This window comes from Aphanomyces astaci, assembly GCF_000520075.1.
Source record: "Aphanomyces astaci strain APO3 unplaced genomic scaffold supercont1.1, whole genome shotgun sequence".
NCBI lineage: Eukaryota > Oomycota > Saprolegniomycetes > Saprolegniales > Verrucalvaceae > Aphanomyces > Aphanomyces astaci.
In genome coordinates this window covers 1,922,967-1,942,279 of record NW_009798264.1, presented here as the reverse complement: position 1 = coordinate 1,942,279, position 19,313 = coordinate 1,922,967, and the positions used below count along the sequence as shown (strand labels likewise).

The 19,313-nt window shown below is 52.9% G+C and overlaps 8 protein-coding genes across 18 annotated transcripts; 5 read left to right on the top strand and 3 right to left on the bottom strand.

Moving 5' to 3' along the window:
• Positions 1–284: 284 nt before the first annotated feature.
• Positions 285–2,183, bottom strand: H257_00669. 2 transcript variants are annotated; one of them, XM_009823452.1, is made up of 7 exons: positions 1,738–2,183; positions 1,547–1,690; positions 1,200–1,494; positions 1,059–1,149; positions 855–1,007; positions 701–812; positions 285–644 (listed from the first exon to the last, which is right to left on the bottom strand). In XM_009823452.1, exons 1-7 carry the CDS (start codon positions 2,107–2,109, stop codon positions 474–476), a joined length of 1,338 nt encoding a protein of 445 aa, XP_009821754.1. In that variant the 5' UTR covers positions 2,110–2,183; the 3' UTR covers positions 285–473. The 2 variants fall into 2 exon arrangements, with proteins under 2 accessions (XP_009821754.1, XP_009821753.1); XM_009823451.1 differs by having other exon boundaries at positions 285–812.
• Positions 2,183–3,925, top strand: H257_00668 (the record flags this gene model as incomplete). 2 transcript variants are annotated; one of them, XM_009823449.1, is made up of 5 exons in its annotated part: positions 2,183–2,628; positions 2,681–2,987; positions 3,030–3,178; positions 3,341–3,457; positions 3,507–3,925. In XM_009823449.1, 5 exons carry the CDS (start codon positions 2,183–2,185, stop codon positions 3,568–3,570), a joined length of 1,083 nt encoding a protein of 360 aa, XP_009821751.1. In that variant the 3' UTR covers positions 3,571–3,925. The 2 variants fall into 2 exon arrangements, with proteins under 2 accessions (XP_009821751.1, XP_009821752.1); XM_009823450.1 differs by having other exon boundaries at positions 3,341–3,925.
• On the bottom strand, positions 3,637–5,235 carry H257_00667. Of its 2 annotated transcripts, XM_009823447.1 has the most exons (9): positions 5,099–5,235; positions 4,957–5,033; positions 4,807–4,905; positions 4,708–4,759; positions 4,444–4,658; positions 4,336–4,388; positions 4,184–4,277; positions 3,967–4,137; positions 3,637–3,894 (listed from the first exon to the last, which is right to left on the bottom strand). In XM_009823447.1, the coding sequence occupies exons 1-9, from the start codon at positions 5,210–5,212 to the stop codon at positions 3,738–3,740; spliced, it is 1,032 nt and encodes a 343-aa protein (XP_009821749.1). In that variant the 5' UTR covers positions 5,213–5,235; the 3' UTR covers positions 3,637–3,737. The 2 variants fall into 2 exon arrangements, with proteins under 2 accessions (XP_009821749.1, XP_009821750.1); XM_009823448.1 differs by lacking the exon at positions 5,099–5,235 and having other exon boundaries at positions 4,957–5,057.
• Positions 5,236–5,266: 31 nt separating this feature from the next.
• H257_00666 lies at positions 5,267–6,288 on the top strand. Of its 2 annotated transcripts, none has more exons than XM_009823445.1 (2): positions 5,267–5,328; positions 5,440–6,288. In XM_009823445.1, the coding sequence occupies exon 2, from the start codon at positions 5,812–5,814 to the stop codon at positions 6,259–6,261; it is 450 nt and encodes a 149-aa protein (XP_009821747.1). In that variant the 5' UTR covers positions 5,267–5,328; positions 5,440–5,811; the 3' UTR covers positions 6,262–6,288. The 2 variants fall into 2 exon arrangements, with proteins under 2 accessions (XP_009821747.1, XP_009821748.1); XM_009823446.1 differs by having other exon boundaries at positions 5,451–6,287.
• A 653-nt stretch (positions 6,289–6,941) lies between these two features.
• Positions 6,942–13,192, top strand: H257_00665 (hypothetical protein; the record flags this gene model as incomplete). Its single annotated transcript, XM_009823444.1, has 17 exons — positions 6,942–7,178; positions 7,236–7,403; positions 7,469–7,539; positions 7,593–7,693; positions 7,737–7,845; positions 7,914–8,460; positions 8,517–8,705; positions 8,762–8,841; positions 8,898–9,043; positions 9,115–9,521; positions 9,567–9,674; positions 9,722–9,886; positions 9,957–10,402; positions 10,472–10,932; positions 10,988–12,513; positions 12,563–12,816; positions 12,865–13,192. The coding sequence occupies 17 exons, from the start codon at positions 6,942–6,944 to the stop codon at positions 13,190–13,192; spliced, it is 5,343 nt and encodes a 1,780-aa protein (XP_009821746.1).
• Positions 13,193–13,269: 77 nt separating this feature from the next.
• H257_00664 (hypothetical protein) lies at positions 13,270–13,545 on the top strand (the record flags this gene model as incomplete). Its single annotated transcript, XM_009823443.1, has 1 exon — positions 13,270–13,545. The coding sequence occupies one exon, from the start codon at positions 13,270–13,272 to the stop codon at positions 13,543–13,545; it is 276 nt and encodes a 91-aa protein (XP_009821745.1).
• Positions 13,546–13,639: 94 nt separating this feature from the next.
• H257_00663 (hypothetical protein) lies at positions 13,640–15,721 on the bottom strand. Of its 3 annotated transcripts, XM_009823441.1 has the most exons (7): positions 15,310–15,721; positions 15,018–15,257; positions 14,915–14,959; positions 14,698–14,847; positions 14,512–14,653; positions 13,930–14,444; positions 13,640–13,840 (listed from the first exon to the last, which is right to left on the bottom strand). In XM_009823441.1, exons 1-7 carry the CDS (start codon positions 15,709–15,711, stop codon positions 13,802–13,804), a joined length of 1,533 nt encoding a protein of 510 aa, XP_009821743.1. In that variant the 5' UTR covers positions 15,712–15,721; the 3' UTR covers positions 13,640–13,801. The 3 variants fall into 3 exon arrangements, with proteins under 3 accessions (XP_009821743.1, XP_009821744.1, XP_009821742.1); XM_009823442.1 differs by having other exon boundaries at positions 14,512–14,847; XM_009823440.1 differs by having other exon boundaries at positions 13,930–14,412; positions 14,512–14,847; positions 15,310–15,716.
• Positions 15,722–15,980: 259 nt separating this feature from the next.
• Positions 15,981–18,953, top strand: H257_00662 (hypothetical protein; the record flags this gene model as incomplete). Of its 5 annotated transcripts, none has more annotated exons than XM_009823435.1 (12): positions 15,981–16,461; positions 16,552–16,770; positions 16,831–16,951; positions 17,015–17,313; positions 17,385–17,490; positions 17,552–17,646; positions 17,715–17,787; positions 17,845–18,025; positions 18,086–18,193; positions 18,278–18,342; positions 18,391–18,529; positions 18,594–18,953. In XM_009823435.1, coding segments are annotated over 12 exons (2,183 nt in total), but the record flags the coding sequence as incomplete, so codon positions are not given. The 5 variants fall into 5 exon arrangements, with proteins under 5 accessions (XP_009821737.1, XP_009821738.1, XP_009821739.1 ...); XM_009823436.1 differs by having other exon boundaries at positions 18,086–18,207; XM_009823438.1 differs by lacking the exon at positions 15,981–16,461 and having other exon boundaries at positions 16,526–16,770.
• Positions 18,954–19,313: the final 360 nt, after the last annotated feature.

Below are 19,313 nucleotides of genomic sequence, written 5' to 3'. Positions count from 1 at the left end.
CAAAAAGTCCGCGAAACGGTTGGAACCGTCGAGTCAGTCGAATAGAATTGGGCGTTGACCATACAAACATAAAGTGAAAATTAAATACTTGACGACATGGACGGATAATCATCCGGATAGGAGTGACCACCTTGAACGGCCGTCGGGATCGGATGTATCCAAGCCAAAAGGGCCATGAAAATCGTTCAACGGAACGCCCGAACCCAAGAAGTTTCCTTATACCAGTACATACAAATCGTCTTGGGAACTGGCTCCACGCATGGAGAACAGCACGCATGTCCCTCGTTGACTGTGAATGGAGGATCAATCGCGGCTGTATGACATGCAAGCACGTGGAAGCTAGTTACTGCATGTCCACCACATAGCACCACTTCAGACGCCCCCATACTGCACAGACGCACACCGTATACTACCGATGGTACGAAGATCGAGAGTTCTGACTTAATCACGAGACGTCAGCTTTGGTCCTCTGGTTACAACTCGTCGTTTGACGTCGAGGCCTTGATGGGAAGTGAAGTGGACACTTCGACTTGTGCGTCGGCGGTGGTCGCGGCAGCTTCCGTGGCGGGAACGCAATGAATCGTTTGGGACTGCGAATCCAGGCGAAGTCGTTCGTCCTTGGCAAAGTACGGATGGTCACACAACTACAATAGCCATTGTGATGAATGCAAGCATTGGCATATGGTATGAATAGTCCCACCGATGGCACGGCCACTTTGAGGACATACGCGCACGTGGCGCTCTCTTGGATGCTGATGATGTACGGCGCTTGCTTCTTCAAGGTCGGGCAAAACAGCAGCACCCGCGTCGACCTAGTAGCATCATCATCCATCGTTCAATTCAGTGATTCGTACCGCGCTCGGTCCACCTCGTCACAGGGAGTTCCTCCCTCGTACACTTGCTCGAACGCTGGCTGCGGCTTGTCGTACGTATCGTCGAGGAATTCCGTTGCGATAGTATCCTTGCGCGACTTCCCCAGCTCCGCATTCGTGTCCATGGCGTGCACTCTAATCATGGTTGTGTTAAAGCCCATCCTCTTAGTGTGCAAAGTCGTCTACCCCAATGAAAACTCGGACGTGGTTTCCCCATTTTGCTCGCGATGAAACTGACTCACGTGGTGACCGAGGCAGTACTCGTACGTCCACCATCCTACATCCAACGCATCTCAACATGCACATCCATGACACGGCAATGCCAACCTTCAGTACGTCGAACGCATGGCGACGATTCAAACGAAGGCCGCGCGAACGGTGTCACGTGGATGTCGTTGATCGACTCTGCGTCGTTGTCAAAGCAGAACCAGCGCGATCCAAAGACAAATGCCACCGCGCGGTCTAGCTCTGTCGCAGCCGACGGATTCGGCGGACGGCGCCCCAGAAGCGCTGTCACTGGGGAAGTCGAGCAAGCGTACTGCACGACGACGGCCACGTCGTCCGGGGTGTGGCCGTACAGTTGCGTGTACACGTCATCCCCTCGCGCCAGACGGGCTACCACCTGCTTCAGATTTGTTCCATGAGATTGAACGATATATGACACATGGACGTGCCTGTGCGTCGTCGGGGTACCGCTCGGCATTGCGAAAGTCGTAGTTGGAGAACCCTGGTTGGAAGGAATCGGACTGGAACGAGCCAAGCTTGCGCTTGGTGTCGTGCTTGGCCACAACGCCATCGACCTCCGACACAGCAATGCTCTACGAGAAACATGGGTTAAGACAGCCTCGTCGATGGACAAGCCTACCTTTCCATGGCAGATCTCGTACGCACCACGCAGACTGGTTTCGACAGTGGGCAAGCACTGCGGCTTGAGTCTGGTGATGGCATCGCGTGCGATGTCCAGCAAACTGAGCTTGGCATTGGGTTCATTCTCATCCTGGAGATCTGCTTGCACAGGGACGTAGCAGAGGTACCGCTTTCCGTTGCTGGAGGTCATAGGCACGGGATCTCCGAGCAAATTCAATGGATTCTCACCGTCCGAATCATCATGTTTCAACGGGTCAGGAACGCTGGAGTGCAGTCGAACGACGTAAGAAACACCCGCGATCGAGATGGACGGCACAGACGCCGCCACCACCGTCAACGCCGACGCCAAGAGCAACCTCGCTGGAACCATGATCGAATTCCCAACAAACACGCGGCGTTTCCGCGTCAGATTTTATCCGGAAAAATGTTCGTGTTTTGTCCGTATGGCATCGTCCAATCGTATTGCTGCATATCTGATTGATGGGCAAATTGTGCAATCCATGGCGGCAACCTACTTTCGGTCGTACGCGGCGTCCGACATAGAAGGATACGTGGCCGCGTTCAGACGCGATGGGTTTGTCGTGATAGACGACGTACTGACGAGTGACGAATGCATTGCATCGTGCGCCGAAATATGGGATTACCTGGAACGCGATGGAAAGGTCCATCGCGACGACGCCGCCTCATGGGGAAACGACTCGTGGCCACGAGAAGTGTGTCGCAACGGCGGCTTTGTGGGGCGCTTTCCGTTCTGGAAACGCATGAAGAAGCTGGAACCCACGTTTCTGAACAAGCAGCCCCAATCCTGGCGCAACCGACAGAACGAAGTCGTGTACACAGCCTTTGCCAACATCCTCGAGGCCGACCAGTTGTGGGTGAGCATCGACAGGTACGCCACCTTCCATCATCATGGCGTCGCTAGGGATGCTAAATGCACTTAGATATGGCGTCATGCGTCCAGGAAAGGTCGCGCACGAACTGCTCGAGTCAGCTGTGGAGGCCACAGAACCGAACAAAAACCTCGACTGGACCACCAAGGACGAATGGCTGCACTGGGACTTGAGTCCGTTTCATTTTGGCACGTCAGCCGCAGGGTTCCTTCCAAACGAAGAACTTGGCCATGTTCGAGAGCAGTACGGAGGCGTTCGAGTGCAAGGGCTGATTGCGTTGCGTGACTGCCCCGTGGAAAGCGGCGGCTTTCACTGCGTCCCTGGCTTCACCGACGATCGCTTCTTCAATTGGGCCAAGGTCGAAACGGTGATACGTGCCCTTTCTCATCGACAAATGTAGGACCATGAGCACTCGTACGGGTCGTTGCCTGAAGTGGCGGCCAGGAACTTTATTGAAGTGCCGAAAGACGATCCTATGCGCCGAGAGATCACTCGAGTTCCCATGAAGGCTGGCTCGCTGCTGATTTGGAACAGTCAGCTGCCGCATGGGTATATATATATATATTATACATATATATATATTATACATATATATATTATACATATATATATATTATACATATATATATATATTATACATATATATATATATATATATATATACGTACGACGCTGTGGCTTGTGAATCGAATAAATGTGTTTTTGTATTAGCAACTTTCCAAACAATGGTGTGGACTTTCGCATGGTTCAATATGTCAAGATGATCCCCACCAAGGACAAGGAATTTCTGCCTGCGATGAAGTTGTCCACGTTTGATCGTACTGCTTGGTACGTATACAAATGTCCTGCTGTGGTGGCGTCATTCTAACTGGTTTAGGTTCCCTGCCGACTTTACCCCATCAAAGTTGGGGGCCAAATTACTCGGACTTGACGAGTGGTGACGTGGCACGATGGCGTATGTTTGTCAATAGTTCAACTATACATCATACACACAAGATATAGGTCTCGGCGGTTGTACTAGTAACGTTATCGCAAATCCAATACTCGTATTGCAACGAGTAGGCATGGAGTAAGTGTATAGACAATACTAGTATAGTATAACGAAGTTTTAGTCGCGTTTGTAAATCGAGTGGATAGCCATGGACGGATGTGCTTGGCGGGGATGCTCCTTTTCCCGTATGCTTGGTGGGAAGTGTTCGATCCGAGCCTTGTTGACAATGTCGTACGGCCGGCCTGCTTGGCCTTGGTCCCGCAAGTGTTGTGCCCTGGATAAATATATATATATATATACAAACACCTCTCTGTCAAGATCGACACATTCATGCGAAAAAGGTTACCGTTCAGTATGCCACACCGGGGGGGTTTCGTTGAAAATGCGGAGGTGGGTGTCTGGGTGCTTTCCGTGCAGTTTGATCTTTTCTTGGCACACTTTGGTCACATGGGGCGGCTTGACAGCCATGTCGTGCGACAAGTACGAGTACCCCAACGCCGGAATGATGGACATGTGTCTATCCAAGTCAAGTCAAAGGCAACGACAAAGGAGAACCAACCCACCGCTGCAGATGTTCCTCACGGGAGTGATGCTGGCGCTCGTCGTGGCTGCGTTTCTTGTCAATGTTCGCTGCCGATGTTGCATATGTCACGGATTCTATTGCCAGAAATTGTGACCCCCGTTAGCTCGTTAGGGTTGACCTCCAGCCGAATACCTGAATTCGTTGGCCCGTCCAGCCCCAACACCCCACATCGGTATCGATGTTGCCTACGCGCATCCTTTTCAGCATTTGGGGTGAAGGGAAGGGGGATATTTGTTTGACATGATTTGGGTCAGCCGGCGCTCCTTCATCTCCGCCGTTTTCTTGACGGCGTTGGCTTGCTGGGACGCCGTGTCCAAGAACAGCCGCTCGCGACGCTGGGACGGGGTCATGATGCCTTCTTGGAGCCCTGCCGACGCCACCCGAGCGTATCCGACTTTCGCAGTCGCCACTTGCGTGCTGTTGTCCAAAGCTTCGTGGGACAAGAGCATCATGTGCTACAACACTATTGACAACCAAGTATTAATGTTGTGCCTCTTTTCGTACCATGCCAGCTTGCGGCGTCCCAGCGTTGGCCATGATTTCAGACTCGAGACACCTTGGCAAAGGATTTACAAATGAGGTCAAACCAAGTACTTGTAGTACCTGATGCGTGCGTTCGGATTGAAGAGCGGCGTTGTGCCCAACACGGTGGCTTGGATGCTGTCGTTTTCCAACAGAACGACCTTGGCACTCGTGCTTAACCTACATTGCTATGAGAACACCCTTCTCCCAATTTTGTTCATGGTTGGTTGCCTCGAGAAAGCAGTGCTATCGCAGTTCTCCCCGTTCCACGATCGGTGCATGGTGCCCAAGTGTGTCGCTGGGCGGCACTAGAGGTGTGTATGTGTTGTGAGTACATCTAACGTTGCATAGCCTCGAATGAAGGGGATACAACTTGTCCATCAAAGTTGAACGACGATGGGCTGTCGACGTATCGGCTCAGCTTGGACGGGTCCATTGCTTTCTTCTTGGAATGGGCTGTGTGGCTCATGGTTCCGTGCAGTGGCATGGTGGAGTTTATTGACCACGCAGGCAGAAATCTTCTATAAATAGGCTTTATTCACGGACGGACAATGAATTGATTACCACGAAGGGGAAGCGGCGCCCTGGTCTCGCAGAGGCTCGGTAATTGTATGCGTATACGTAGAACCTCCGCACACTATCCTTGGTCGTGGTTTCTGCGTTCTCAGGGTCGAACTTGGCAATGTTGTGGGGCTTGAACGCTCTACTGTGTAGGTTGGCCACAGTCGCCATAAAGGGTTTTGCCATTGCATCGCCTTCGACATGGGTGGCACCTTTGGCCATCACTGCAACCCCTCGTCATTGAGACACGCCGCGACAGCCTCGTCACTATTGATGGCTTGTACAGTCTTAAGAGAGATAGCCTTCTGGAGGTAAATCGGCTAGAACGCGTGGGGGGGAGTACATGTAGCTCAGAAATTCCAACATCTCGTTGTCATGCTTCTGGACGACGCGGTGCAGGCACCCCGTCAGGCCAGTTATCGCTCCCACGAGGGTCCTCGAGTCCATTGTCGGGACCTTTTGATGGCTCCAAGAACCATCGGTCCCACATGGCTCGGGCGTGGTTGTTCCAAATAAAGTCCACCAATGCGTCATACAATGCTGCCCAAAGTGGATCGCCGCGCAAACCCACGGGGGCGAACGATTGTTAATGCTGGTACCGCCCCCACGGCGTTTGAGCCACCAACGCCTCGTACGCAGCCGCGACGTTTGCACTCAGTCAAGAGGGGTTCCGGCGGCATGGGCAGTTCACGAGGAGCGGAGCGGCCTTTCTTGGTCGTGCCTGGACTCAAGCCGTCCGTCGGCTGCTTGGTGGAACCCGACTGGACGGAGGGCGCGGCTGCAGTGGCACCGACAGCGACGTTAGGTTTACCGGAAATGGTTGGAAGTACTTCGGTGACACGCTCGGTAGTCCACCCCATAGTCGCGGGGGAGGAGCTGCGTTGGAGGGGACTACGGCCACATGATCCGAATGGCAATCGAAGAGGTTCCGATCGTCTGCCACCCACGTGGCGACATTTATTGCTACCTGTATAACTTTAATTAGCTATCTAGTGCGAGGAAGACTGCTTGACTTGTCGACAGCCCAAGTTCCTGGCCCACTTGAATCACATATACAGTACTACGATGTATTTAGAGTAGATCCACGCCAGGCATCGCCTGCCTAGTGTTCAATGGGCCGCATGTGTCGTGAGATCTTGACATTCATGCACTAACGCGTCGCTTGGAAGCCACCCTCATCGGGACGCACGAAGGTTAGCTCAATTCCCTGGTGTTCTGATACGCATATGTCTCTCCCCGATTTCTTCCTGTGCTTCCATAATCCTTGTGTGCACGAACATTTGACTCATGGGGGCTTGGCGACGATCAGCCACTACCCGTTGCTCGGGAAACGAACTTCTCATTCGATGAGCATTGTCGCCACCATACATAGGGTGCTACCATTACAGCTCGACTGAGGGCTCCGTGAGTCCACAACGCCAAACTGTTCCTAGCGCTGCGCCTGGTGCCGGTGGCAGCGAGCAACGTGGTCGTGCTGCACTTTGCACTTTGCTCGTGAGGTTGTGTTTGTTGAAATTCACTTTCTGGCCAATCAGTGCCGTCCATTTTGAAGGGCAATTTCGCTTATTTTAAGTCGAATATACTTCATATTATCGCGACTTCGCATCTCGCGAATATTTCGAGCGAAATTGAACGTTGAAAAAATCCACGGAGCGATGGCGTCATGGGCGTCGATCAACAGTGGCCGTCCGTCGGCGTCGTCTCCACTGCGCGTGAAACGCATTCGACTTTCTAATGACGTTGGCTCTGGAGTGGACTCTCCAATGTCACCGTCAACGGCAGCTTGGAAGAAGAAGAAGAGCGCATCCGTGTCCAGCGAAACAGAAGAAGCACTGGAGGCCAGGCTCACAGCATCTTACGACAAAGCGTTGAGGTCCCACCATGTTCCAGAGGTGCACATTGATGTATACTGCTATCTATCTTCATTCCTAACACGTTCGCATCATTAGGTGGCCATTTCGATGTACGCAGATATGCTGGAGCACGTCCAGGGCATGGGGCGGACCCCTTCCTTTACGACGCGCAAGATATTGTACTTGTGTCTGAAAAACATGGCGCGCCTTGAAGCCAAGTACGACCCTCCCTTCCTCCAAGACGCGTTGCAGCATTATGCCGAGGTACGTACCTCTGAGATCCTCGTCGTACGACATTAGGTTGTGACGGCAGTGTACTTACTCTGTAGGCATTGGAGATCGACGACACGGACTGCATCGTTTGGTACGACATGGGGTGCATCTCGTTTCAGCTGCATCAGTACGTTGGCTACTTGATTCGATTCATTCATTCATTTCTCACCATCGTCGCAGATTTGCGTTGGCGCGCATGCTATTTGAGCGGGCCTTTTGCATCGACGCCACTTTTTGGCCGCTGGTATACAAGCTCGCGTCCACGCTGTACATTTTACAAGGTCTTCCCGCGATTCCGTTTGCATATTTCCTCACAAGATGTAGATGACAGCGCCGCCCTCCAAGTGATCGACCATATTTTGATGCACGACCCACACCATGAGACTGCACTTTATCTGAAGGCCTCCATCACGCACCCTTCACCGGCCCCCACGTGAGACATCGTCCAGCTATCGGCTTTTAACTGGTAAAAACGTGCTAAGGATGGTGTATAATTATTAGGTCACGGGTTCCACCTGGTCTTGTGGACGTACTAAAGTGTCGAAACGATGTCACACGTTGCGACACCGTTCAACACGAAGCCCTGTCCCCCTTGGTGTACAAGCTACTGGACCGTTCGTGGGAGTCGTTGGGTTGCTTGCTCTTGGAAATACACGACGCCAACGTGCAGACGTCGGCCGGTGATCCACTTCGCCCGACGACGCACGTTCCTATTTACATCGCTCTCGACAGTGCCAGTCGTATCACAGACACGCTTCAGGAACCAAGCGACGAGGTCCTCCCACAACAACCCCAACCGCCGCCGACCATGGAAATTACTCCAGTGCAAACCCCAACCATCGAAACCCTTGAGAAGCTGGAATCCACTGCCGCCGATGCGACCCCAGGCGACGACGTGCCCCAAGACATGTCGTCGTCTTGTGCCCCCCTGTCACCGTCGTCACATCACTACCGACGGACGTCGCATCGCACGTTGAAGCGACTGCAAGACGAACAACTCGCCGCCTCCAAGTTCGCCATGGAAAAAGATGTGTCCTATCGCTTGATGGTACCGCTGCTTGTCTAGTAGTACTAGTACTAGTTACTAAACGGAACGCTCATTAGGCGTTTTTGGGCGCCGAGTCGGATCTTCCACCGCCTGCGACGCTGATTCAGTCGCCGACTCGAGCGGAACTCAGTGGCGATGGAGCGTCCCTCCACATTATGGTTAGCGACGGAGCAGCAGTCAGCCACCACCTTGCACTCACAAAGGCTGGAGCGTCCTCACCTGCCAAGAGTACTCCAATGAAAACGGTACTACGTCGACGATTTCACAAAGTGTTTTCTCATGCACGTTGCATCGGCTGTAGGAACCTGCTGGTGACGTGGCGCTACCATTTGACACGTCGTCGTTCGTGGCGATGTGTGCCTCTGGGGTCCCTTCCAACAAGTAGGACACATGCAGGAATCACATGCGATGGAGTTTTATGTATTTCTTTCGTATAGGGGCATCGGAGACGTGATGCTCCGTTACATTGAAACATGCGTGGAGCGATGTGATGTGGTCCTAGGCGACAACCTCGTGCGAGTGCTGTTGTGGATGGACAAGTGTATTCACGATACTCTGGGCCCCCTCCCTCTCCCCGTATCGCGTAAGCATAGACTAGTAGTACTAGTAGTAGTACATTAGCAGTCGTTTTATATCTATATCTCATATGAATAGATGTTCAAAGCAAACTCTCACGTGCGGCCCGCCTCTTCATCTTGGAATTGCAAGTGGACGACTTAATCTCGAACTACGACCCCATGACCCACAGCCGCCCGGACTTCGACCTCGCCCTCCATCGATGCCAATGTCTTCTGAACTTGATGCAGTTGGAAGATCCTGTTGACGACCAAGTTCTGAAACCGCGCTTGTTGTGGCTGCAAATCCACCTGAGCGAATACGCTGGCCGATTCAACCACGTAGCGGCACTCGTGGCTGACTTGAAGGCCATTTTACGCGACGACGTTCACCTGGGACATGTCAAGGCCTTCCCAACCATCTCAACCAGTGCCATCGAAGCCAAAGTGCACAAGTTTCAACTGGCGTCTTTGGTTATCGACGCGAGAGCGTTGTTCCAGCGTGGTGTACGTTGTCCAATGTACTCTGTCACATGACAAGTATATATGTAGGAATCGACCGACCAACAGATCGCTGACCTTGTCTTGCCTCACTATGACCCGACTCTGGGCCAAGCCGGTCATATTAATGAGCTAGTGACCGACGTTTGTGTCTATTTGGTATTAATATGTACTAGTTTGCATCTCGCTGGCTTAGCAAGTTGTAGCGAAACTACCCAGCCAACACCGCCTACATCCACAAACCCAGCCCAGATCACGACAACTTGCCGCTTCTCCCCGTGCTAATCCAGTGCCTGAGTCGCCTTCAGCGTTTTGACAAGTGCTTTGAAGTGCTAGTCTTGTGCTTTTTCTACGCCTTGCAACGAACGACTGTACGTTGTACAATATATATATATTAATTCTTGCTTTGTGATGAATAACTACTTGTGGATTTCGTTCTAGCCCCCTGGCAATGCCTCTATTCAATGCATCAAGTACATTGCCTCGCAGTTGAAACTCGTGTTTGACAAACCCTTTGCCAAGCCCGCGTTGTTTACGCACTTGCTGGACGCTTGCTGCTTTGGCTACCGAGACGTCATGCTCACGCACCACAAGTCGGCCAAAATGCTCCATCGACTCGCGTACTTGTTGAGCCCATTCCACAAAATCCGATTTATGGGCAGCATCTTGCAGACCTGCCACGGCATCATGGACTTGCGATCGAAGCCGCCCCACGACGCGATGGTGTCGATGGTGTTGGGAGCGCTGCAGGAGCTCAACCGATGCTTCATCCCGACCATGCAATCCACGCGCCTGTTGGACGCGCAGCTGGCGCAGTCCCTCTGTAACCCCATCGCACACATCATCAAGCACCAAGTCGACGTCGGCAAGTACACCCCCCAGCTACGGTAAATGGTCTCTCTTGTCTTATGGAGAAATCACAGCAGCATCACCACCATCACATTCTCTTATGGCAGACGTTTACTGTACACGTCCTGTACATCGTTTGCGCTCGTGTGGTTTGATGTCCACAAGGGCCTCGCCACCCCCTGCGTGGAGCTGGTGCGGCTGCTGCACGACATCATGACGACTGGCGACGGATTGCAGGGCAGGGGGCTGTGCACGCTGGAAACCCACGCGTGCAGCTTCTTGCAAGTGGCCAAGAGCATGCTGAGCCAGTCGCAAGAAGACGACACGGACGAGGAATTGGCACAGTGCTTTGCGTGCCTGTACGGGTACAGCCTCTTGCCCACGTGCGTGAGCCACCACGGGCACGACCTCGTCAAAGCCACCGCTCCGACCACGTTGATGGAGCTGTTTCAGTTTTGCCAACGTACCGACAAGAAGCTCGTGCGAAAGGAATCTGCGACGCTGTTTACCAGCGTGTTGGAGCTTCCAGACACCACGGCAACGCTGCAAACCCTGGTCCCTGTCAACGGTAACCAGTACTAATAGTAGTACTAGACTAGAATTGTCACCCTTACTTGGTGTAGATTTTCAAAACGCCCTGAAAGACTATTTGAATCCAGTTGCAACCCATGCAACGCACGTCATCTGTCCGATGTCGTTTTCTGGGGATGTTGAGTCCGCCAACCACAAGCAGCAGCCGAACCCGATCAAGGCGCTGTGGTTCGACTTGGCATCCAACTTTGCATTGCCCAAAGTCAAGCGACGGGGTCGCGATTACCCCCAGCTGCTGGTGTACGAAGTGCAGTGCATCAAGTACATCCAGTACCTCCGCAACGACCTGTACCTGCATCCCCGTCGCGCCGAGTCCTATCGCCTCATCGCGGTCTGCATCAAGTCGTTGCGGGCGATGCTTGTCGACCACTGGATCGTCGCGTGGGGCAACTTTACCTACCCCAAGGAGCAGTCATGTGTCGACTTGACGCCCGCAAATGCCTTGTCGTTTGACGCGGTCACGTCATATCCGTTCTTCAAGCAGTTTATGGAATGGATCGAGTTTGTGCAGCAAGCCGCGGACGACGACGACACGAGTCGACGGGAAGTGCTGTACAAAACCCGAGAAATGTCGCTCGTATACGCGCAGTACGTGGCGGTGCTGGGCGAGCTGATGCTCCGCTGCTGCGATATGGCGGCGATTCTCGATCCTACCATGGCCACTGCATGCTACGAAGAAGCAGGGCTGTTGGTGTGGAGGCTTCTGGCCGAGTCAACCTGTGGTGACGAGTGGTCTGTCACGAGTCTGGCGGAACACTATTTTGCGCTTGGGTTGCTGCAACCCGACGTGGCCGACGAGTACGGTCTGCGACTAAATTACATGCTTGGAAAAGTGACCAAGTATGCAATCAAGAAGGATCGATCTGACTGTCTGGACGAGTGGAAGGTGGCGCTCGAGTACTTTCACACAGCCGAGACGTACCGGCAACGCAGCGACACCCTCGAGTCGCTTCCCCATGCATTTTATCAGCTGCACGCATGCCGACTCAAGCTGTTGCTTGCGCCCGTGAACAAGTCGGGTGAAAAGCAAACTCGGGACGAACTGGCCCCGTCCGTCCACGCGCTGCGGCTGGTCAACGAGTACTTTTACGTGAAGCGACCGGTGAAACCATCGACCAGTAGTGACATGTCGACCGACGACGGACTGGACTGGACGCAGGACCGGATCGGTCAGCTGTTGGCAGGGGACGATGCGTCGCTCTGGAAGGCGCGCCAACATTTGCTGTGGAATTGCTTGGAGGCCATGGAGCGTATCCCCCTAGACGACCGGTACTTCCACCCAGCGTACTACATGTATGCATGGGGTATTCGCTACGGTCAAGCCGTGGTGGATCTCGACAACGAGTTTTGGGCAGATCGGTGTACCCTTCCGTCGGCTGTGAAAGCCATGAAGCCCCTATTCGACCGAAAACGTCAACAGGTCGTGGCGATTTGGCTCTCGGAGGCAGATACTAACAATTTGGAGGAGTTGCACCAACAGCAGGCCAAGTACGACCAACTCCGGTTGAAGTACTTTACGTTTTACCTGCACACGATGACGTTGGCTGGCGACTCACAGGTACGAATAGTACTAGTAGCTAACCGATGGTATGAAAGGCGATGGGTAGCGCGTGTCGGACCTGACGTCGTGGGTGCTGTCGAGCAAGGAAGAGCACTGGGTGGTGGACGCCATGCTCCTGAAAGCGTTGTCTGCTAGCAGCCAATTGGCACGGGGAAAACTGCTCGACTTGTTTGTCAAGTGTTTGTTTCCGAGCCAAGAAGAAGCGAATTACCAGTCCAAAGTCCTCGCCCACTTGAATCGCATGTACACGATTTATCTAGAGTACAACGAAGCTTGGCATCGAGTGCGCACGTCCCACGAGTAGGGCGTACTATATATATATATCCTCTTTGAAATTGACCAACTTAGGCAATCGATGGGCAGTTGGATTTGGGAAGTGGCGCTGTCGTATGCGCTGTACGTGGTGGTGCACGAGCAAAACATCAAGTGGTGTGACCTAGCGGTGGCCCACGTGGAAAGGACGTTGATTCAGTACTCCCAGTCGCCTGCTGCCGGCCCCGACGTGCTCATGCTGGATCTGTACCAAGAGCTCAAGATGGAAGAGCAACCGTATTGGTCCACATTGGTGGACGAAGCGCTGACGTTTTGCTCCGCCAAGTGGCCAGACAAAACCAAGACCAAGGCCAAACCCCATGTGCCAAAGTCCAAGCTCCGGTTTCTGACTTCTGCATCGTAGTACTCTGGCAGCTAAACAATTCAATATATACCACCTTCACGTAAAAGGGGTCCATAAGGCCGTGTGACGTTTGAATGATGGACAGCGCAGCAGCAGACCTTGGCGGCGCGAATAAAACCAGCAGTGTATGGACGACGACCCAAATGCAAGAGGCGAAATGGGGCGAGCGCCGAATGGATCTCGATGATGTCACAATGAAATGCGACGATGTCAAACACGCCCTCCATGCAATGTCGGTCGTGGCCCAGTACACCGAGCGCAAGCTCTGGTACGGTCCAGCTACGTGGTCAAGCGGGGTGAAGCCAGCGGAAGGCGAAACCAAGTGCGAAGTCAAGCGGTACGGACGCACTTAGCAGCTCCTCGACGACCAGTAGGGCCCTAACGTGGTAACGTCCAAGTCCGATTTCTAGGACCTTCGTTGGAGTCGTAGCTATGAAATGCGAGCGACTTGGCATCCACGAATTCGGAGTTGCATAACCATGAAAACTAGTACGAACGCATGGACCTCGAGCTTTGCAAGGCCGTAAATCTGTTCCTCAGCTTAGTTGTGGGTGATCCAGCTGCAGATGTAGACCATGCCACGGCCCGTGGGTCGGCTACTGGAAGCTCTCACGCGTCACCGATGTGTGCTGGTGGCGGCTGTGCGTTCTACTCGAAATATGCCAAAACGAAGTCATTCCTCGTTGCCTCGTACAACTACTTTTTCTTTCAATAGTCAGAACGTTGCTAAGTCATACCTGATCAGGCACGGGTTTCGACGAGGCTGCGCTTGCCTTGGAGATGCTGGTGGTCGGTCGTGGTCTTGCTGAAGTTGGCCGCTGGGGTATTTTTTGCCTTGGTTGAGGCCCCCACTTTGCCTTTGGAACTGCTCGAGTCAGCGGCGCCTTGGCTGGTCTCGTTCTGTCATTAGCATCGTGTCGCGTTTGGTCACAAGTCTTGCCTAAGGACTCCAAGCCAAAGGTCGTGGGTTGAGGTGCCGCGTCGTTGTTCGGCCGCTTGTGGGGCTCCATCACATAACATGGAGGGACCATCCGGTGGTCAAAACACTGGGTGGTGCCTCCAGCATATTTCTCCGGAGGGGGTGCTGTGGAATGTTGGTTGTTCCCCCCATCGCAGGCGACATCGACGCTGTCGTCGGCATAGTCGGGGGGAGTTGACACGTGGCACATCTTCCCTTGAATGTTAAATGATCCATTGGATGCGACGGGTGCGGTGGCTCTCTGCGCAAACTCAAATGCGTGGGTTGAATACGCTACGAATGGCAACTTGATATATACTAGTATATATATTGTACATATCGATCGTGTCGACCAATATACCTGGCTGCACATATGCTGGCTGCGATGAGCTCGAAGCCCGAGCAGACATTGGTCGCCGCTTACTCGGCGGTGCAAACGCCCCCCGAGTCGATTCATCTCCCATAATACGTTGAGGGCTAGTATTGTCTGGGGCTGTAGGTACCTATCGTAAATATTATAACAACATGTAGACACTGTAAACCGTACGGGGGACATCATTTCAAACAAATTAGACCCCTTCGCCACCCGATTCAACGTCCGAGCATGTTGCTGGATTTGCAGCTTGAGCTGGTCCATGGCGTACTTGGCTTCGTTGCGAGCCATGTCGACGCGGGTCGTTAGTTGGTCCACGGTTATCTGTAGCATTCCCAAACAGCTTTAGCTATGTCGTGTTCCCATTACAGTGGGATGATGTGTACAGTACCTTGGTTGCTTGGCTCGACTCCTGAAGCTGGAGCTTGACATGGGACTACTCCATCATTTCTTAACTCCAATTTGAAAAGAAATACCAGCTAAAGACGTCGTACGAGTTGGTTGCCAAGACTGGTTTCGTGCTTGTCGCGCAGCTTGGACGATTCTTTGAGCTGGTCGTGGAGGGTCGAAATCATCTCCACGGACCGACTCGCGGCCATCTCCATGGTGGACTGCATCTTTTGCAGTTGCTGGGTCAGGCTCGCCACGTCCGACTGCATCGACCTCCACCCATCCTGCAGGTTTCCCAATGCGATCGAGGTTTCCATTTGTTCCTGTCGCACCTTTTTGGTGTGCTACCCCGCCCCCGTGAGCCTTATCTGGCATGCAGATGACGGTAACGTGTACCTCTTCAACGCATTGGTTGATCTTGGTTTCGACGTAGCGCTCGAAGTCGGTCATTTTCTCCTCGGCCTCGCTGCGGAGGGCGCATTGCAAGTACGCAATCTCCGACATGAGCCGCGTGTTGTGCTGCTTCTCCACGACGTTCAGATTCCGCTTGATCAAGTCCATCTCTGTGAGGATCGTCGTGGGCACCCGTGCGTCCCTCGGGGTGACGGTGGAGCTGATAATGGCGGGAGTCGACGACGACGGCGTCGTGTGGTTCAGCACTGCGCAGCATCGCGTGGTCCAATGGCCGATCTCATGCAGCTGACTGATGATGTCGCTGACAAAGCGAGGTACGTCGTACGGTTGAATCGTAGTCGTGCGCATGGTGATGGGGCATCGGTACCCTTCCACGCGAGCCATACCAGCCAAGAGCCACGTTGTCACGCCAACCAAGAGGGCTAAATATAGTTGCTTTGCTGGGCTGTGGAATCACCGCGTCTAGCACATCTGCAAGACTCAATGATCTTGCCGAAGGATAAGCGTCGTGAGCTGCATGCAGTCCACTTCATAATGCAAGCACTTGTGATCTACCGGTAGTTTGAAGTGTCATTACAACTGACATGTGTGGACTGTTAAACCATCCGGATACAGAAATGTGGAGATTCTCTGCATGAAAAATATCATAAAACCCATGAAGGATCGGACATGGTCGAGTGAAAATGGCCACGTGCACACGGTGTTGGGGGAGCCCGAGCAAGACCAAATTCGCCAGCTGTTTATGAACAACCACTTGAGCGACGTCGTTCTTCACTTCCCAGCGCCAGACAACTCGAGGTCGTCGCACCACGAGCTCTACGATGGCGCTTCGACCTCCACAAGTCTGCCTGCCCATCGACTTCTCCTTTCCCTTCGATCCGGCGCATTTCGGACAGCATTCCGAGAGAGCTCTACCAGCTATACAAGTACAGTGCTGGGCGACAAACGACTCCGACTGCCACTGAAGATGGTCATCCAGGACACGCCCTACGTCATTTTCAAAGAGCTGCTGCGGTACATCTACACAGGCACGTTGCAACCACCGCCTGTGACCCCAACTGCCAATCACGAGGGTGTTGACACGTCGAAATCGTTATGCACGTTTTGGCTGGAGCTGGTTAAGGCTGCCACTCGGTAAGAAGGTGGCCTCGCTCGAACCCTGTGTGCCTCCGAGTTCATTGCGCGTGTTTGACTTGAGCGATGCCTCATGCGACTGCGTTATAGATACGATGTCCCGGCGCTATTGGTGCTGTGCATCGAAGAAATCGAAACGCTGCTAGTCCACTGCCAGAACCAAATCATGGATATCATTTACTTTGTCGACTCGGCCAGCAAAACCTCGCAATCCACACCAACTACCGACGCTGTGGGGCTAGCCAAACATCGTCTCATGGCGCTATGTATGTCCACGATCATGGCGATGCCTGATGCGCAAATGCAAGCGTACGCCTGCATGCCTATCTACATCGTCATGTAAACAAACTATTGAACCACCTTTGACAGACTCATGCAAGCCAACCAATGCTCCACCGACCGCCTCCTTCAAATCTACCGCGACCGGACCAACGTTCCATTGGTGTTAGCTGTCCAGCACCAAAACTTCCGCGTCGTCGACGCCCTTCTCGTACTACTACCTACCTGATGTTTACTTGTGTGTTGTTCAGTGTAATTTGAACTGCTGATTTAGGACGGGCCGTCTCGAGAGGAGGCGTTGCGACTGCCAGACGACCAGGGGGTGCTGCCATTCGTCGCGGCTTTGAATTCGGCCAACGACGCGATCATCCGCCGGGTTTTGGTGCCCGCGAGCTTGTCGTGGGTGACCCTGACCAGCTCTGTGAGCGTATGGTTCCTTCTCGCGTGTGCCAGCGGCAACGTCTTGCACTGCCAGATCCTGGCCGACATGCATCACGCGGACGTGAACGAGATTTCGGTGGTGGAGTCGAGCGACGAGTTTGGCAAAGGCCAGACGCCCCTGCACATTGCAAGGTGGACACAATATTATCGCACTTGCTATCATCCCATGTTGATACCTATCTAATGATTGTTTGAGATCGTAGCCGATTCGGACATGTGAGTATTGTGCAGTACTTGCTGTCGCTGCATGCTGTGCCAAACTTCCAAGACGAGGAAGGCAACACCCCCCTGCATTATGCTAGCAACGAGGTACCCAAAATACGATGATTTTTCTAATATATATAAATATCGACGACTGTTGTGAGAGTAGCTGATCGCCGAGGTATTTTTGGCACACAACGGCAAGTGCAATCCCAACATTCCAAACAATCGAGGCCAAGTGCCACTCCATCTTGCGGCCATGAGGTGGGGCACTCCATTCATGCAAATATTCGTACGAGGATGCATATGAAATCAACCGCTGGATCGTTTAGAGGGGACATTGGGGTCGTGAGCCTCTTGGTGCACCATGGCGCCGACATTACGGCCGTGGACGAAGAAGGCCAAGTACATTATGAAAAGAAGCATGCTGAGTGGTTTTTCATGGGGGGTGGTACTACATAGACGGCATTTCACGTGGCAGCAGCGAATGGGTACGCGAGTGTGGTGCTCGTGCTGTTGAAAATGAGCGAAGATCGAGCGATGGAGTCCAAAGATATCGCTGCTGCAGACGACACGTCGGAACCTCAGCGGGAGCTCGACACCGACCAGCCCGCGTTCAGCATTGACGCCGACGACTACAAGAGTGTGTCCTCCACTGATTGTACGTACGTACAAACATAACGACGAGATGGGTGGTTGGTAGGCAACACGGCGCTCCACTTGGCGGCCATGGCACCCCAAGGACGAGTGGACAAGATCCTGCAAGTTTTGCTGGAAAACGGAGCCGACCCAAACCGACCCAACTGGTTTGGTACTGTGCTACTAGTACAATTTCGCAACGATATATATATATAATATATATATATTGGATTTCGCTTACAGTATGTTTGAGTAGGGTATACGCCGCTGCATTTGTTTTGCGCCCACCACGACGGCCCACCTTCCGTCGTCGACATGTTTGTAAGGCCATTGCCGTTACCTCGTCCACTCAATTATCGTGTTGGGCAGATTGAACATGGAACGAACATCCAAGTGCAAGGTCTAGACGGCAGCACGCCGTTGCACTTGGCCGTGGGAAAGGCCAGCGAAGCCATCTCCATCGCGCTGGTTCGTGCGGGTGCCCCGGTGTACGTCCAAGATGTGGCAGGTACGTCGTCGTTTAACGAGTATCGCGGGGGATGTTACAGATTGTGCTAACCGTCGTATTCAAGGACGAAGTGTGGTGAATTTGGCGGAAAGCACGTCCCAGGGCGTGATGGTGGTGCCCCTGCTCCTGAACGTCCGGACGCCGCCCCCATGGGTGACGGACGACACGGTCCTCGAGTGCTTGAGTTGTGGGGAAGGGTTCGGCATGGCCACACGGAAGCATCACTGCCGCCATTGCGGTCGCATCGTGTGTGCAACTTGCTCGACGAATCGGATTCCGTTGCCGAAATTCGACCAGGTCCCTGCCGCCCGAGTATGCGACATTTGCTTTGACGTGCTTTCGTTTCGAAAGCTCATGTAACCTCACACACTACTTGTTCGCCATAACGTTACTATATATATATCGTTGAGATACATATTCCAGCACAACTTGCATTAACAGTTAATCGCTTTCGAATTACTGTTATTAATAATTATTCTTGTTAGCAGAAGGGGGAAATTTCCCCACATAACCACCTCCTTGCGTTGTTTCCTGGAATGCGTGCGGCGTCTGTAGGATTGCCAGCACCCACACCCCGACACTACCAGGTTGGTGGGGGTGTTGATTATTAGCATAACTTGAGTTATACTACTTCGTAAGTATTATTTTGAATTGGAGACAACGTTATATTAATAATAGGTTTGTGAATAATTATTCCGTTTTGTACTCCTTAGCAGACGTGGGGAAATTTCCCCACAACAGTGTTTGTATTTTGGCCAATGAAATGCGAGATAGTCCTATATTT

Excerpts from the sequence above, each read along its gene's own strand:
- H257_00669 (XM_009823451.1), bottom strand. The coding sequence starts at position 2,109 with ATGGTTCCAGCGAGGTTGCTCTTGGCGTCGGCGTTGACGGTGGTGGCG. Across the intron at positions 1,691-1,737 it reads ACGAGATCTGCCATGGAAAG|AGCATTGCTGTGTCGGAGGT; the intron begins GTAGGCTTGTCC and ends TGTTTCTCGTAG. Across the intron at positions 1,495-1,546 it reads GGTACCCCGACGACGCACAG|GTGGTAGCCCGTCTGGCGCG; the intron begins GCACGTCCATGT and ends AATCTGAAGCAG.
- H257_00667 (XM_009823447.1), bottom strand. The coding sequence starts at position 5,212 with ATGCCACTGCACGGAACCATGAGCCACACAGCCCATTCCAAGAAGAAA. Across the intron at positions 4,659-4,707 it reads GGACGCCGCAAGCTGGCATG|CACATGATGCTCTTGTCCCA; the intron begins GTACGAAAAGAG and ends ATAGTGTTGTAG. Across the intron at positions 4,278-4,335 it reads GGACGGGCCAACGAATTCAG|AATCCGTGACATATGCAACA; the intron begins GTATTCGGCTGG and ends TTCTGGCAATAG.
- H257_00666 (XM_009823445.1), top strand. The coding sequence starts at position 5,812 with ATGCGTCATACAATGCTGCCCAAAGTGGATCGCCGCGCAAACCCACGG.
- H257_00663 (XM_009823440.1), bottom strand. The coding sequence starts at position 15,711 with ATGGCTCGCGTGGAAGGGTACCGATGCCCCATCACCATGCGCACGACT. Across the intron at positions 15,258-15,309 it reads TCAACCAATGCGTTGAAGAG|CACACCAAAAAGGTGCGACA; the intron begins GTACACGTTACC and ends GGGGCGGGGTAG. Across the intron at positions 14,960-15,017 it reads CCAGTCTTGGCAACCAACTC|TCCCATGTCAAGCTCCAGCT; the intron begins GTACGACGTCTT and ends ATGATGGAGTAG.